At 48.9% G+C, this 17,555-nt stretch overlaps 1 protein-coding gene across 5 annotated transcripts in view; it reads right to left on the bottom strand.

The window, feature by feature from the left end:
- The window catches only part of ATXN10 (ataxin 10), a 166,410-nt gene that overhangs the window by 102,859 nt on the left and 45,996 nt on the right, over positions 1-17,555 (bottom strand). For 4 of the 5 annotated variants that reach the window (XM_027070459.2, XM_053199512.1, XM_027070456.2 and 1 more), the window contains one exon: positions 7,929-8,009. The exons of the other annotated variant lie outside the window; for it this stretch is intronic. In XM_027070459.2, coding sequence (XP_026926260.1) covers positions 7,929-8,009 — 81 coding nt within the window. The remainder of the gene's footprint in view (positions 1-7,928; positions 8,010-17,555) is intronic. 5 annotated transcript variants of the gene reach the window in all.

The following is a 17,555-nucleotide window of genomic DNA, read 5'->3' as shown; positions in this document are numbered from 1 at the left end:
TGCTAGGTATGACAAGTCATAAGCTCCGGTTTCAGGGAACTCAGCGCCTCGTGGACTCAGAACAGAGCACAGAAAAAGGAGGAGCAGACCCTGAAGGGGTTGTGTGAGGTCCAAGACAGAAAGAGTAGGCCCAGGGTGGTACCCAAGTTTGTCAGGCAGAGGCAGGAAGGCCCTGGAGTCCCAGGGGACACACGGAGGGAGGCCTGGAAGCGGCGGCTGCCAGATATGGTAACAGGTGCAGATGCTGCCTTCTTTACAGGCTCAGCAGAGGCTGTCCAACCCTCACACTCCTCCCTGCTCGGGCGAAGCACCTCTACTGTGTGACTGTAACACGGGACAACAGAGCAGACGAGGACTTAAGTGATTTTAAGGGGTGGGGGGGGGGGGGGGGAACCAGAACATGAATGTTCAAAATAAAAAAATACAAGTCAAGTTTAACTATCACCTGAGAATTAGTTATACTTCATTAAATGATCTGACTTCTATTCTGTTATCTGTCAATAAAAACCTTTAACGGCTCCCATCATTAGGGAGTGGGTCCAAACACTTTCGTCTGCCATTTACAAGGGGGCTGGCCCAACCAGAGGCCCCATCTAAGTGTCCAACCCCCCCCCCTACATCTAGCCACCATCAAAAACCATCCGTCTCATCAAAATGTGGGACTCACACGTGGGACTTAACAGCTCAAGGAAGAATTTTTTTTCGAAATCATGTATTTTAACGGTGGATTACATTTGCCCCTCCATTTCTAAGCCAGAAAACATGTGTACTGAAAAGTACCGTGTGATCCGGGACCGGGGGATGTCATGTGGGAAGCCTGACTCCTTCCAGTTGCGGGGGAACCACTCTGCACACTTCCTTGGAAACGTAACAAAATACCAGTGCTACTCACTCACTGACTTGGTGACTCTCCCAGAGGTGAAGAACGAAGAAGCGAGACGTCAGAGACTACCTATCTAAAGTCACACATCAGTGTGAGAGTCCTCCATCCTTCTTCAACCCAGAAGTCCTCACTCGGGCTGCCACAGGCTCACCGGACACACCCCTTAATGCAGACCAAAGCTTCTGTAATTTTCTCTCTCGACCACTGGCTGTCATTAGCATTCTATTTCTGATTCACTTCTGATTAAATAGTTACACAGTCTGCCCTCAAAATCAGGATTCCCATTTCATTAAAAAAAAAAAAAAAGGAATATGTATATATATATATATATATAGAGAGAGAGAGAGAGAGAGAGAGATACATATAAGGGAAATATATACATTTAAGGGAAAATCCTATAGCAAAATTTATATCTGAAAGTCCTGCTTAGATTAATGCAAGCTCAATTTTTTTTAATTTTTTTTTTTTTTTTACATTCATTTATTTTTGAGAAACAGAGTGAGACAAAGCATGAGCAGGGGAGGGGCAGAGAGAGAAGGAGACACAGAATCCGAAGCAGGCTCCAGGCTCTGAGCTGTCAGCACAGAGCCCGACGCGGGGCTCGAACCACAAACCGTGAGATCATGACCTGAGCCAAAGTCGGATGCTCAACCGACTGAGCCACCCAGGTGCCCAATGCAGGCTTAATGTTAATAGCCACACCTGTACCACCCTGAAATGGGTAAGGTGGTTGTGGGGGGACTGGAGTGAGGTACCAAGAAGCAGGGGGAGCTTGTAAGGGCGTGAGTTCTATGAGGAGGGCACGTAATAATAGTCTCTCCTTCTGGAAATAGAATGTCTGCAATTTGGGGCTCCTGGGTGGCTCAGTCAGTTGGGCGTCCAACTTCGGCTCAGGTCACGATGTCACGGTTCATGAGTTCGAGCCCCATGTCGGGCTCTGTGCTGACGGCTCAGAGCCTGGAGCCTGCTTCGGATTCTGTGTCTCCCTCTCTCTCTGGCCCTTCCCCCGTTCATGCTCTGTCTCTCTCTGTCCCAAAAATAAATAAACGTTAAAAAAAAAATTTTTTTTTTAAATGTCTGCAATTCAACTAAGGGCTGATGGCCCCAACGAACTGGGAATTTACATCTGGACCGCCCCACAGATACCATTTGTTGAATGGTGTGCCATAAAGGCCAAAACCTATATTAACCTGGACAAGCTAACCAAGATGCAGGCAGGCACAAAGCCGTGGCCGAACCAACCTCGCTCATCCCTAAGTTACAGGCATACGAGATTCCTGTGTGGTGGGGAAGGAGACTGTTGATTCTGGCATCAGACACGCTGAGTCCAAACACTAGGCCGGCCACCTTGGCAGGGCAAATACCTTAACCCACAAAGCCTCAGATCCCGACGTGGAAAATGGCAGGAATGACACCTATGTCGCGGGGTCTTTCGAGGATGAAGTGAAAAGGCTGTAGGGTGCTACCCGGAGGGAAAGTCAGGACGCGGAAGAGCAGGAGCACAGAAGCAACTCACTGACTGAGTGATGACCGCATGCCAGGCACTGATCCCTTCATCCTACGTTTCAATTAGTTATGGCCATGTCACGGGGAGGCTACCATCCGTACCCCTATCCGACAGAAGAAACACGGACGCACAAGAGGAGGGAACTTCTCCAAAGCAGTGAGCCACGGAACCACCGCCGCTGTGTGCGTTACCCTGCTACAGAGATCACAAGCCTGGAAACTACAATAGTGTTTTCCGAGGGCAGCTGTGTCAATCTAATGATAGTGCGAGTCACTGGGAAGGGGGACCAGAGAACTGTGTAAGTGCAGACCCTCATTTCTGCCAATCAGTCATGGGAACTGCCTGGGACTCCGCAGCCACCGCTTCTCACCAAGCGGCCTGGAGTCAACCGAGGGCACAGCCCAAAGCAGCTGCTCCAGGAAAGGGCAGCAAAACACGTCCAGCACCTTCCGGCCAGGTCCGCCCACACGAAAGGCAGGGGCGGTGTCTCGCTGTCACCTGGAGGCCCCAGGGACCACCAGCAGGCACTTAAGGAACACACCGCCTGTTTCACTGACCGATCCTCACTCGATTTTAAATCCAGCAACCGCTAACCCGACGGGCCACTGCAATTCAGCAGGCGGGGGCCGCGGCCAGGGCACCTCGTCAGGCGATTCGGAGGAAGCACCACGTATCCCCATAGGGCTCTCGAGTGGAGCCCCTCACGGGAACCACAAAACACAGGACACGGTCTCAGCGCCGTCACAGAGGTGGCGCCCACCTAGAACATCCATTGTAGATGCACAGGAAGCACGTTCGTTCACTGCCTGTCCCTGTTGAGAAAAACTCAATCTTTTCCATCCTGTTAACCTGCAAACGTACCACTCTGAGCGCAGAATTCCCCGTTACTGCCTGAAAAGGGGTCTGTAGGGAACCCAAGAGCCTCTCCTCGATCACAGACGGAGCGCCTCTGCTGAGCCCCCCCTCCACTCCCCTCCTCCCTGCGCCCTCCCCCCCGCCCCCCTGCACACACACCAGCACAGACACCATCAGCACTGAGGCCTCAGGCCCTTCAGCCAACTGTTCGAGGCGGTCACCACAAAAAGCTCAGATCAGCTCTGAAAAGGACCTAAATGCACAAGTGTAGAGCTGACCCTGAACAACACAGGGGACAGAGGCAGCTACCCCCTATAGGGTCAGAAATCCATATTTCACTTTTGACTCCCCCCAAACTTAACTACTAATGGCCCACTACTGACAAGAAGCATTACCAATAACATAAACTGATTAACACATATTTTGGATGTTATATGTGTTATATACTATATTCTTACAATGAAGTAAGCTAGACAAAAGAAAAGGTTATTAAGAAAATCATAAGGTGAGGGGGTCGCCTGGGAGGCTCAACTGGTTAAGGATTGACTCTTGATTTTGGCTCAGGTCATGATCCCAGAGTTGTGGGATCAAGCTCTGGGTCAGGCTCCACCCTGAGCATGTAGTCTGCCTAAGATTCTCTCTCATTCTCTCTCTCTCTCTCTCTCTCTCTCTCTCTCTCTCTCTCCCCCTTTGCCCTTCACCCTTGCTCGTGCTCGGTGTCTAATAAAAAAAAGATGAAGAGGCGCCTGGGTGGCTCAGTCAGTTGAGGGTTGAGCATCCAACTTCGGCTCAGGTCATGATCTCGCGGTTTGTGAGTTCGAGCCCCGCATCGGGCTTTGTGCTGACAGCCTGGAGCCTGGAGCCTGCTTCAGATTCTGTGTCTCCCTCTCTGTGGCCCTTCCCCATTCATGCCCTGTCTGTCTCTCTCTCAAAAATAAATAAACATCAAAAAAAAAAAAAAAAAAGCTTTTGAAAAAAAAAAGATAAATAAAAATTTTTTTTTAAATTGAAGAAAAAAAAAAAGAAAACAGAAGAAAGAGGAGAAAATACACTTACAGTCCTGTACTTACTGGAAAAACTTGGCACATAAGTGGACCTGTGCAGTTCACATCCATGGGCTCAAGGGTCAGCTGTACATTCACGAGGAGGAGAGGCGGGGGCCAGGACGTTCCAGGCAGAGAAAGGGACACATGCAAAGGCAAGCAAGTACAGGGAAGGCCTCAAGAACTGAGAGGAGTTCTCTGTTGCCACTGTGGTGACCAGGAGAGAAGGGGCAGGGGTTGGAAATGAAGCAACATTATAAAGGGCCTCAAACAGCCACACCATGGAATTTAACCGCGTCCTGGGCAGGCAGGACCTGCCACTGAAATGGCAGGGCGAGATCCATGCCGGTAGTACGGTAGGTAACAGAGAACGGGAAACAAACATCAGAACGATCGGACTTTAGGCCGCTGCCCTCCCATGGTCATGGCAGCCTGATTCAGGAGAGCTGAACAGCAGAAGCAACCTAAGTGTCCACCGACGGATGAGTGGGTAAACAAAACGTGGTCCATCCACACAACGGAAGAGGATTCAGCCTTGCAAAAGGAAGGAGAGGGGCGCCCGGGTGGCTCAGTCGGTTAGGCATCCAACTTCAGCTCAGGTCATGATCTTGCAGCTCGTGGGTTCGAGCCCCCGGGACGGGCTCTGTGCTGACAGCTTGGAGCCCGAACCCTGCTTCGGATTCTGTATCTCCCTCTCTATCTCTCAAAAATGAATAAAAGTTAAAAGAATTTTAAACCAAAAAAAAGTGAAGGAGATTCTGACACCTGACACAACACGGATGAACCTTGAGGACATTATCATAAGTGAAATAAGCCAGTCATAACAAGGCAAAGACTGCAGGATTCCACTTACGGGAGGCACTCGCTGTCATCAATATCATAGGGACAGAAAGTCAGATGATGGCTGCCAGGGGCTGGGGGAGGGGCGATGGGGAGCTGTTAACAAGGAAGCTCTGGTTTTGGAAGGTGAGGAAGTTCTGGAGGCTGGCCTCACAACGGTGTCGTGTACAGAGCGCTACGAAACTGCACACGTGAACACGGTTACTGTAGTACATCTGAAGTTATGTGTCCTTTATCACAACTTTTTAAAATTTTGTTCAATGTTTGTTTATTTTTGAGACAGAGAGAGAGCATGACTGGGGGAGGGGCAGAGAGAGGGAGACACAGAATCCGAAGCAGGCTCCAGGTTCCGAGCTGTCAGCACGGAGCCCGACACGGGGCTTGAACTCACGAGCTGTGAGATCGTGACCCGAGCCAAAGTCAGACACTCAACCAACTGAGCCACCCAGGCGCCCTATCACAATTTTTTAAAAGGCCACAGCCGAAGTCCAGTCAAAGAGGACGTAAAGGTAAAGCAAAGGTGTGGTGAGAGCGAGCTCACCAGACACGGGGATGGCTACCTCAGCAAGGCCACTGACCCGGGAACCGGAAAGGGGACCCTGAGGTTTCCTACGCGGCAGACGGTATGACCCGAGTAAGCGCACTTACTGGATAGACCTTCCCGACAATAAGAAAATTCATTCACAGGGCACCCGGGTGGCTCAGTTAAGTATCCGACTTCAGCTCAGGTCATGACCTCATGGTTCAGGAGATCAAGCCCCACATGAGGTTCTCTGCCTGTGAGCATGGAGCCTGCTTGGGATCCTCTGTCCTCCTCTCTCTCTCTGCTCCTTCCCCGCTCATTCTCTCTCCCTCTCTCTCTCACACACATACACACACACAAATAGATAAATAAATAAAATAAACATTAAAAGACAAAATTCATTTGCCTCATGTTTTCATCCAAACAACCTTTTCTGGCACCTGTGACGTGCCAAGCACTGTCTGGGAAACGCGGGCACCCCAGTAGCAAAGACAAAATCCACTCCCTCTCAGGCTGACAGCCCAAGGGCGCTGTCACAAGGCAGCACGCAGGTGTGTGACACAATACGATGTACAATGAGTGACACGAGGAAATGAAAGTGCTTCTCCTTTGGAAGAAAAGTAAAGAGGGGCGGTGACACGTGAGCAGATGCTCCATGAAGGGAAGCAGTGGCTGCGACTTCTTTTTAAATAAAAACGGAAAACGTTTAGTCTGGCACCGTCTTGGTTACACAATGGAGCAGCCTAAACACTGATCTTTTATAAGGAATACGAAGAGTACAAAATTGCACATTAAAATACAACTCAAGGGGCACGTGGGTGTCTCAGTCGGTTAAGCGTCCGACTTCGGCTCAGGCCACGATCTCGCGGTCCGTGGGTTCGAGCCCCGCGTCGGGCTCTGCGCTGACAGCTCGGAGCCTGGAGCCTGCCTGGGATTCTGCGTCTCCCTCCCTCTCTGCCCCTCCCCTGCTCACACTCTGTCTCTCTGTCAAAAATAAACAAACATTAAAAAAAAAAAAATACAATTCAACCAGGCATTATTCTCCTCGCATTCAGGTATTCTTCACTGCAAAGCCATTTCCTAACTTATAGCCCTGTTCCTTGTGTCACATATTTTAGGTCAAAAACTATGGATAATTCTTTTTCTGCAACAGAAGTATGCATATGGTGGGGCGGGGGCACGGGGTTTATAAACATGGCATTTATTTATTTATTTATATTTTTTTTAGCGTTTATTTTTGGGACACAGAGACAGAGCTTGAACGGGGGAGGGTCAGAGAGAGAGGGAGACACAGAATCCGAAGCAGGCTCCAGGCTCTGAGCCGTCAGCAGGGCTCAAACTCATGGACTGAGATCCTGACCTGAGCCGAAGTCGGACGCTTAACCGACTGAGCCACCCCGGCACCCCATAAACACGGCATTTAAACTGACTTTAAAAGCACAAGCTTTTCCTCTTTGTCAAAGATATTAAAGATATGAGAGTTCCTCAACAAGACTACAACAAAGGAGCATACCCGGAACTGTTGGAAGCCAAATATACTGTAAGAATTTCAAAACCACAGCAATTATACAAATGGTGACTACAATCAAAAGATTAACATTTTTTACAGTTTTTCATCATCAGACCTGGGATTTCTAAGTTAAGTTTTATGTTTCCCGAGGCAGCGTCTCCAGTGAGGCTAGGAAAGCCACAAGCCGCCGGAGTCATACTGGAAATCGTTTCACACCGTCCTCTCCGTGTCCAGGTCTGGAAACCGAACCCCAACAGGGTAAAGGGCCCGGCTACGGGCACGTGAAGAAGCACCATCACAACGAGGCACAGAGAGCCAAGGTCTCAGTGCTCTGAGGGCACTCTTCTTCCCACTGCCACGGCAGGGAGGTGGCAGACGGGCACCAACTCTGCCGGAAATACCTATGGGTCCCTACGAGCTTTGGTGGAGCACGTCCCACATCGTCACACCGGTGCTACGAACAGGAGCACGTTGCAAGGCTACAGACAGTCGTCAAGGGACAAGCCTGACATTGTGCCGGTCACAGTTTTCGAGCGCGCCCTCACCGAACGATGCCATCAACCTGGACTCCGCAGCCCCACGTAAATCACTGCCTGTTGTGGCCGAGTGGTAATGCTAACCAGCCAATTTAAAACCATTCCTGACCCAGAAACATGTAGTTAGAGATTTTGTGCCAGCTAAGAAACCACACAGTTTTTCATTCATGTGTACGGGATACTCTATATGGAATGCTAAATACTCAAAACCACACTGGTTTTTGGGGTTACCTTTCTTGATTGCTCATTTTGGCATACATGGCTTTCACCAATTCCGGGCTTTTCAGAAAATGGTCTGTAATAATCAAGAACCTAAGAAAAAAGGAGGAAAAAGTGTGGTTACCAGAAACATAGTAAAATGGGCATAGCCTTATCTCTCTATAGGCGTTTTATACATAAAAACATTTTTTTTATTGAATTTTTGATTTGCTGCAATATTAAAATGTTTTAAGAGGTTCACAGGCGATTTTTCCATTAACAGCTAAAAGAAAATAAAAACCCTCAAAATAGGTTTCTCCAACTTTACCTCTGAAAAATGTACCGATATGATTCATTTATTCCACCGGAGGGAGGGTCCTACTCTGTATAGGTTTTATCTAAGTTTCATTTTCACAGTAACATGAAATTGACCTATAAGTTCAGGTATAAACAGAAAACACATTAAACTGTTTTACTCAGAAGGTTAAGTGCTAAAATCAACCAGAGCAACGGGACATGTCATACATTTTATTTAAACGTATGCCAACAGCCTGGTAAGGCACACGGGCTTGATTACCTCGTCCGTAAAAGCTCTCGAGTTACCAACAAAACATCCTCACTGTCAAGCAAACCACTCATCTAAACTCAGAGATCAACGTATGAAGACCCGGAGGCAAAGATTACCAGCGTCCTTCTTCAAAGTACCCCTGTGACAACTAAAAAGACTGTGTCGTATTATTAATTACTTCTGAATCGTATCTGCCGGAGGGCGTCTCCAGTCTTAGGAACTAAAGAAGATACTGTTTATAACCATGGTCATAGCAGTAAGGGTGACTGTGAAGCATTAAATATATTTATGGACATGGTTTATCTAACTCTTTAACCAAAAAGTTAACAGATGTGTTTCAGCATAACCAAATGATGCAGATTAACGACAACACGTCGTCACTCGTAAAACAACAAAAGCTAAATAAGTATTCTATTTCTTCACAGCCTTCAAAATAACTGATTGACACTTTGATACGAAATATTTCTAGTAATAACGGATATATTCAAAATTCTCAGACAGTTTTCATACGAGGTTAAGTCCTCAAACTGCAACGGCAGAAACTGACGCATTTCAAGCCAGGTTCGCAGAAGTGATCGTAAAGCACGTTCATAATTGAGCTTTCTGGAGCTCAACACATTTTCCCAAGAACATTTGTTCAAAGCGCAATGCTCCAAACGGCCAGGAGCTAGGTCAGAAGCCGTCTTCCCAAACGCTAACAGTGGAGAAAGATTCACACACAGAGAATTAGGCAAAAATGTCTTAGGGGCAACACACACACTTCATGGATCAGAGAAAAACAAAGTTTATCTAACCAGAGGGCCACGGCAGGACGTTCAGGAGGCTGGAGGAGAGCAGGGCATTTAAATTACCGGTGACAAAAAGGACTTGGAAAAACAGCATGGCAGTGCGCTCAGGGAACCACAGCCAGGAAAACATGACGAGGGTTTAAAGAGGGTTTCAGGGGGCGCCAGGGTGGCTCAGTCGGTTAAGCGTCCGACTTCGGCTCAGGTCATGATCTCGCGGTTTGTGGGTCCGAGCCCCACGTCAGGCTCTGCGCTGACGGCTAACTCCATGACGACCATGCCCTCCTTTGAGACACTTGGCATGGCGCCCTTTCTTTTTTTGACCAATTTTATTGATCTTAAAGAAACAATCTTGCCTTGGTTAATTTTTTCTAGTGTGTTTCTGTTTTCTGGGTCACTGACTTCGGCCCCGATTTCTTACCGTTCGCTTTTTCCTGCTGCCTACTCGGGTTTTACTGTGCTCTTCTGTCTTCACAAAGTACAACCTAAGGTCACTGCTTTCAGACCTTTCTTCTTTTCTGGTAGAAACATTTAAAATTATAAATTGCCTTGCAAGCACTGCTTTAGCTTTATCCCACAAATCCTTAGACTTTCATTATCCTTCAGTTCAAAAGACTAACTTGCCCTGCGATTTCTCCTTTGACAAATCAATTATTTAGATGAGCTAACTGCCAAAAACTTGGAATATTTCTAGATATCATCTGATTATGGTTTTCTAATTTAAATTCACTGCGGTCAGAGACTCTGTCTCTGTCTCTTCTCAATCATTCTCATATATTTACTGAGACTTTACAGCCCAGACTAGGGTCTAGATTGGTGAACATGACATGTGCAGTTGAAAAGAAAGTAGATTTTCCAAGTTCTGAGACGATATCCTACAACATCTCTCAGGGGAAGGTGCTTCTGAGTTCATCTATGTCCACACTGACATCTGTCCACTCCAGTGAATGGCTGAAAAGCAGGAGTGAACATCTCCAACTATCACTCCCAATTCCCAGCATAAAGGACTCACAATGTGCCCTCCTGCCTCAGACAACCATAAATGCAGGGAAAACACGACACTACAGTTTTTAGACAACCGACAAAAGACCCAAGTCAAGTAGGTTGTGGAAATGAAAGGCACTTTGGAGAATTTCTTCCTAAACAAATAAAATATTCTAATAAGCGTGTGATAAATGTGATTTCAGATCAGTATGTTTATAAAATCCTTACGGCCCAACAGCAGACTGGGACACACTCGGTGGAGGAAGGGGTAAGTCTCCCACGGTGGAGTGGGTGCTGAACAGGTGGAAATGGGGCTGAAAAAGTTTCCAGGGACGTGGGGCAGTGAGGGCAAGGGCGATGGGCGGGGACAGAGGAAAGACGCGTCACAGTCACTGTGGCGCTCAGCCGCCGTGACCATCTACAGGGCCTAGAGCAGAAAGGAAAGCGGATCCGCACTTTCACCTTTACACCGAGAAGTGCAACCACAGCAAACGGCTAAACCTCAAAAGTGAGATGACACAACCCTGACGAAACCCTGAGTAGGGCAAAGACCTCTGCGTCCATCACCAAAAATCTATAGGACATAAAAAGACGGACAACTTCATCTACCAAGACATCAAAAAAAATGTTTTAATGTTTATTTATTTAGAGGGAGGGGGCGTGAGTGGGAGAGAGGAGCAGAGAGAGGAAGAGGGGATCCCCGGCAGGCTCCACACTCAACAGGGAGCCCAACGCGGGGCTCGATCCCACAACCGCGAGATAACGACCTGAGCCGAGATCAAGAGTCAGATGGTTAACCGACCGAGCCACCCGGGCGCCCCTCAAAAATTTTTACATAAAAAAATGCCACACACAAAATCAAAAGACAAGGAAGTGAGACAAATATCTGCGTTTTATTTCATAGAAAAGACCACCGGCCCTAATTTAGAAAATATTCTTCAGCTACAGATAAGACTGACCTCCTAAAGGAAAAACAGGTCAAGAAAATGAGAACGAACATAAAAGAAAAATAGGCTCTTCAACATCTAAAGCGGTGCTCAGCCTCAGAACAAGAAAAACAGAAGATAAAACTCTGTAACGACGCCACTTCAAACCTCAGCAAGATCGGCGCTCCCAACACTTTGAGAGCACACTCTGTTAGCACCGAGGTAGCAAACTGGGTCCTCTCAACGGCCAAGGGGAGTGTCCGTTGGTACAACAGCTATGAAGGACCTCTTGGCAGTATCTGTTAAAATATAAAAAGCACGTTTCCTTTGGCCTAGTAATTGCACCTATGAATTTATCGGACAGTCGTACTCGCCAACGTGCAACGTGATGTACGTACGAACGAGGCTACTCACCGCCACATTCTGTAGTTACGAAACGCAGGGGGCCTAGATGTTCACCAGTAAGGGGCCAATGAAATAAATCGCGGTATAGTCACACAACGGAAGACAAAAGACAGTTCTTTATACACTTCTAGGGAAAGATCTCACAAGTCTACCATCTGGTTAGAAAAGCAAGAGACTCAACGGTGTGTCGAGGACGAACGGGCGGCCCACCTGTTCAGGGGCCGGGGCCGGAGGAGCTATGAATGGAATGGGAGAATGAATCTCCCCCCAAGTTAAAAAGATCATTTAAGTATATCCTGGGAAATCCACCTCAAGTTGGTTTCTCCTTATTGCCCTACGGTGGTGTGACGCCACCTGGTGGCCCCGGGCGGCTCAGCGTCCCAGGGAGAGGGCCGTGGCGGTGGACGAGTCCGGTCGGTCCCGTCTTACCAGGAGCTACTTCTGGGCAGGGAAAGCTCAGCCATTTCTCCAAAGCGACTTGACTAACAAATCTCTACGTCTCTCCCCAAACGGACACAGAAAAACAGAAAGCCAAGACGAGGTCACTTCACCTCCCTGTCAGGGCGACTCGGCGGCACAGCGCTCAGGTCACCTGAAATCTTGGTTACAAAGCACCACTACCGCGCAGTCCTCACCGCCCCCTGCAGCGCAACTGCACCTGCCAAGCACGTCACCCACGACACGCTGCCAGGGCGCCTCTCCTCCCCCCCCCCCCCCCCCCCCCGGTGCCAACGCCGTGCCCTCTCCCGACCCGTGCTGCCCTCGGCCTGGAGTTTCAGCTCCCGCTCTCCAGAAGTCCCCCTCGCAGGCGAGCTCCCAGCCCCGGGCTTCCACGGCACCCCGTGCTCCGTCTTCTGGAACTTCCACGCTGGCCGCACCACAGGACGTCTCCACTCAGGTGCACGGTGGGCGTCTCCAATCCCGCACGGCCCGCACAGAACTCCCGATCTCCCCACCGCCGGCCGACAAGCCCAGACCCTGGCCGGCGCCCCTGCCTTTCTGCTCCCAACCTCACCCCACACCCCCAACCCGCATGAAGCCCCACGGGCTCTCCCTGCAGAGCGCATTCAACCTGCACGCTTCTCCTCACCCCCACGCCACCACCCTCAGCCGAGCCGCCCGCGCCCCCTGCCCGGACCTGGAGGCCACGGCTGCCCCCACTCTACCCGCCCCCCCCAGCCCCCAGCTCAGCCTCCGCCCGGAGGCCAGAAGGAGCTTTTAAATCGCAGACCAGGTCGGTACAAATTCTGCTCAGAACTCTGCGAGCCCCTCCCATGGCACAGAGAGAAGGCCAACGACGTCTTCCCGGTTCACGAGGCCCGAAGCAACTGGTTTCCAGCCGCCCCTCGGGCTGTGTGTTCCGCCCAGGGCTCTGAAACCACCCTGGGCCCTGTCCCGCAACAGAGGCCTCTGCTGGGGCGAGGGGTGGGGGACAGAAGGGGGAGGGGGGAGGGGGGAAGGGGGGAAGGGGGGTCTCCGCACTCTGGGGACTCACTGCTCCACATGTCCCTCCCGACTGGCCTCCACCTTTACCACACAGGCTATCAAGCAGGCCGGTGACCCTGTTCTCAGCTCAGTGTCACTGCCTCAGGAGGGACTTCCCTGAACTCCCAATTCCAAAGCAACACCCGGCCCCTCCAAGCCCCATCACCACACTGGAGGACTCTGCTGAAGTCAAATACTCCTCGTTTTTCTTCACAGTCTGTGCCCCGCACCAATCGTATTTAAATGATTACTAATAAGGGGCACCAGGGTGGCTCAGTCAGCTAAGCATCTGACTTCGGCTCACGTCATGATCTCATGGTTCGGGAGTTCGAGCCCCAAGTCGGGCTCTGTGCTGACAGCTCGGAGCCTAGAGCCTGCTTCGGATTCCGTGTCTCCTTCTCTCTCTCTCTGCGCCTCCCTCTCTCTCTCTCTCTCTCTCTCTCTCTCTCTCTCAAAAATAAACATTAAAAAAAATTTTTTTAATAAAAAATAAGTTACTACGAATAAAACAGCAAATGCTACACTGTTTGCTCCGAGCCGAGCACCACTCGAAGGACAGCTTTGTAAACACAACTGGGTGTGTATCTTTTCTCAGGCATTTATCTGGCATCTTATGTACTTATTTGGGGGGTTTTTGTTCATTATCAGTCTCTCTCCCTAAAACATAATGTCTTCTTAATTTTGAACCTCCAGAGCCACAAACACTGCCTGGCACACGTTAAAGAATCAATGATCACTGACTTCATTAATCAGTTCCTGTTTGAAGTGAGCGTTTTAAGTTTCCTGAGTTTCCTACAAGCGTGCGCGCAGGGCAGGAGGGGTCTCCAACTCACAAGTTCTCCGAGAGAAAAGCAGGTCAGATCGTCGCACGGAGGGCAAATTATTCCTTGCGTGGAGCCCAAAGCCCCTTCTCCTGGGCACGGTGGACAGGCCTGCCAGCAGGGTCCTCACGGCAGACCCGAAGTCAGTCAGAGCAAAGCTGCTTCAGAGTATTTGCCAGTGCAAGCCAGGCCCCAGACTGGAGGTGGGGGCGGGGGGGGGAGGGTACTATGGGCTCTCAGGTCAGTACCTCAACCCAGGAGATGTTGATGAGCACCTCGAGACGCACAGATGGACTGTTCAGTTTTCAGAGTTTCTTTGCATTTTTGAGTTACCCAGGCAAGTACTGGGTGGCAATGAGGTCAAGGTCACACTCACTGGGTCACCAGTCAAATGCAACACCATACGCTTTAACAGTCACCAGAATTAAATACCAGCTCGTTCGCTTTAACCAAATGTAATTAAAAAGGCAAAGCCATCAGAGCAAAGGACAGGAATGACATCTTCCCATGATGCTACATAAGAAGAGGCTGGAACGAGTACCACCACTGAGGCCTCAGAGCGACAGCAAGGGACACGGTGTTGTTAACCAACAGTCCCCAAGGCAGACCAACCACCCCAGCGTCTGTGTTGTTTTTATTTTTACTTTTTCAAGTAGGCTGTATGCCCAGCATGGAGCCCAATGTGAGGCTTTAACTCTCGATCCCAAGATCAAGACCTGATCTGGGATCAAAAGCCAGACGCGTAAGCAAATGAGCCACCCAGGCGCCCCAATCCATATGCCTTTAAACACAGGGGACGTGAGGGGCGCCTGGGTGGCGCAGTCGGTTGAGCGTCCGACTTCAGCCAGGTCACGATCTCGCGGTCCATGAGTTCGAGCCCCGCGTCGGGCTCTGGGCTGACGGCTCAGAGCCTGGAGCCTGCTTCCGATTCTGTGTCTCCCTCTCTCTCTGCCCCTCCCCCATTCATGCTCTGTCTCTCTCTGTCCCAAAAATAAATAAACGTTGAAAAAATAAATAAATAAATAAATAAATAAATAAATAAATAAAAATAAACACAGGGGACGTGAAGTTCAAAAGCGTGGAAGCGTCTAACCTAAATCAGCCCCGTCGTTTAAGAATTAAAGAAAGAGAGGCCCACAGAGGTTTAGTGTCCTGGGGAAGGTCCCTCAGTTACCTGAAAGTCAAGACAAGAGCTCCATCTCTGACTTCCGGGGCTTCTCTGAAAATGCTCCCCTTTAGAGAGCTTGCCGCTTGCTCAAGCAGCCCTTTGGGAGAGAAGTTTCAGGTGAACTTAGCGTCTGGTTCTTCGTGTCATCTTCAGTTCAAAGTGACCAAGCGTAAAATTCCTCCATTCTTTTTTTCCATTTTCTTTTGCAAAAGATTTTACCTTTAAGTAACATCTGCACCCAACATGGGGCTCAAACCCACAACCCTGAGATCAAGAGTCTCACGCTCCACGGACTGAGCCAGCCACGCGCCCCCTCCATTTTTTTTTTTCCCCACACAAGAAAGAGGAAACGTCTACTGGTGAGTGAAGATAGCGGCATCTGTACTTTAACGATCTCGAGGACGAGAATAACTGTCACTCACCTTCAACCTATGCAAAGGGCAGGAAAAAAGCATCCTGTGTGGACATCCATACAAACAACTGAATTCTCCGCTACCACGTTATGGCGTAACATCCAGCATCCAATACTGATGGCAAATACGCAACAGAGCAACGAGAAGATGCCGACGGGAGGGCGACCTTTTCCTTGCACCTTGAAAACGGTCACTGCGATGGCTGTCAATCACGCGTGTCTGTGTTAGTTCCTGAGATTGTTTTTCTAAACATAATATATTCTCCATGCCAGCATGTCGCATCAAGTTGCAAGTGCAATTCTCAACTTTCAACTTAGAATCCACTGCATGTACTTTCTTACCGAACATCGGCTCGGGGGGAACCGAAGACAAAGACTTTTACAACAACGAGAGACCCAACCGTGGTCAATGCTTCCTAAGTTACAGATTTGACATCTGTGATTAAACTCTTCTGGAGAACAACCATCTCTGTAAATTCCGAAATTCTGTGGCAGTGTTGTGTGAGGGAGGTGGGTCCTTCTGATCCGAAACCTGAAACGCCACAAGGACATCTAGAGACTGTAAGTAAGGCTCCACTAACACTCCAGATGTCACGGAAGAGAACAAATGGTCTTGGGGAGGGTCAGAAATATCTTCTAGCAAAGGCAGGAGTTGGAGTAGAAAGGGCATCAGAGAAAGAGATTTATTTTACAAAAAGAGAAAACGAGAAATGTGATACTTTTGTTAAGTCCTGAACTGCACGCACAGACACACGAGCTGAACGCTCTCCCTCACGTGTACGAGGGTCCCAGGCCGGCTTCGCCTATTACTTTCTGTTTCTGGTGCCAAAACGGACTCATGCAGGCCAAGAGGCAAAACGCCTCCGCTTAATCTTGAAATTCATCACCAAAATGTGATTACAGAAAAGCTAACATTCACAAATCAAGCTGTCGACGTCAAAGCACTGACCACATATCTGCATCATTTTCCATACTGGCTAAAAACCCAGATGCATCAAGGTCCTTCTTCCCATCTCCTTTCTCTCGATCTTCCTCATTTATAAATGCTGTTAATAAGGTATGTGAACAATTACAGATTAATTATTGTCTACAGGACAGTGTTCCTACTCCACACAGAAAGTGCTAAAAGCCATCTCTAAGCATCAAGAAGCAGACATACAGGGGCACCTGGGTGGCTCAGTTGGTTAAGTGTCCAACTCTCCATCTTGGCTCGGGTCATGATCTCACGTTTGTGAGTTCAAGCCCCTCCTCGGGCTCCACACTGAGAGCGCGGGGCCTCCTTGGGATTCTCCCTCTCTCTCTGCCCCTCCCCTGCTTGCTCTCTCTCTCTCTCAAAATAAATGAATAAACTTAAAAAAAAAAAAAAAAGACAAAGAGCAGTATGCCATTGACAAACGGAGTTATTGCTAAAGTTAAGGTTTTAGGGAAATTTTTTCAAACGAGATCCCTGTCTTATCCCCACTTCCACATAAGCACGAAGCACACAGTATCAAAGCCACACTTACAAAATATCTCAGGGACTGTGAAAACCTAGAAAATGCTTTCATACCGCACTAATTAAGCGAAGAATCTGATTTAACCAGGTTCTGGAAAAAGAACGCTCCTATTCGTTTCTGAGGCCGGGGAAATCCCACCCACAGCTGCTTCCTACAGCAATCTGGACAAAGCTTCCAAAGCTGGTATAGAAAGGAACTTTCTTCTCTTTGACAAGTAAGTAACACCTTCACTAAGGCAGAAAATCCCCCTAGAACACAAATAAGCTATAACCTCTGCAAAAGACAGCAGCCGGGATCTCCTAAGGCACCTTTACTGTAGGATTTAGAGGAGTTCAAACACCAAGACCCAACCCCTGGATTCATGCGGGGTCATCTCAGAGCAGGAAAACGTCCTTCACACCTACAAACAAAAGGAGCAAATATTTTTAGAAGGACATTATCCCAATAACTCAAACCGAGTAACGCCAGAGCCCTTGGCGCCCACGCTTCCCTGCGTCCCTGGTGTATCCAAACAAAGGACCTGGCTACTGAAACCTTGCATTTGTCCCTTTCCAAGAAAAGACACCAAACCCATGAATTCTAACACTGTTGTGTCTTGTACTCTTTGCCA

The sequence above is a fragment of the Acinonyx jubatus genome, chromosome B4 (assembly GCF_027475565.1).
Source record: "Acinonyx jubatus isolate Ajub_Pintada_27869175 chromosome B4, VMU_Ajub_asm_v1.0, whole genome shotgun sequence".
Lineage (NCBI taxonomy): Eukaryota > Metazoa > Chordata > Mammalia > Carnivora > Felidae > Acinonyx > Acinonyx jubatus.
This window is presented reverse-complemented; position numbering and strand designations above follow the sequence as displayed.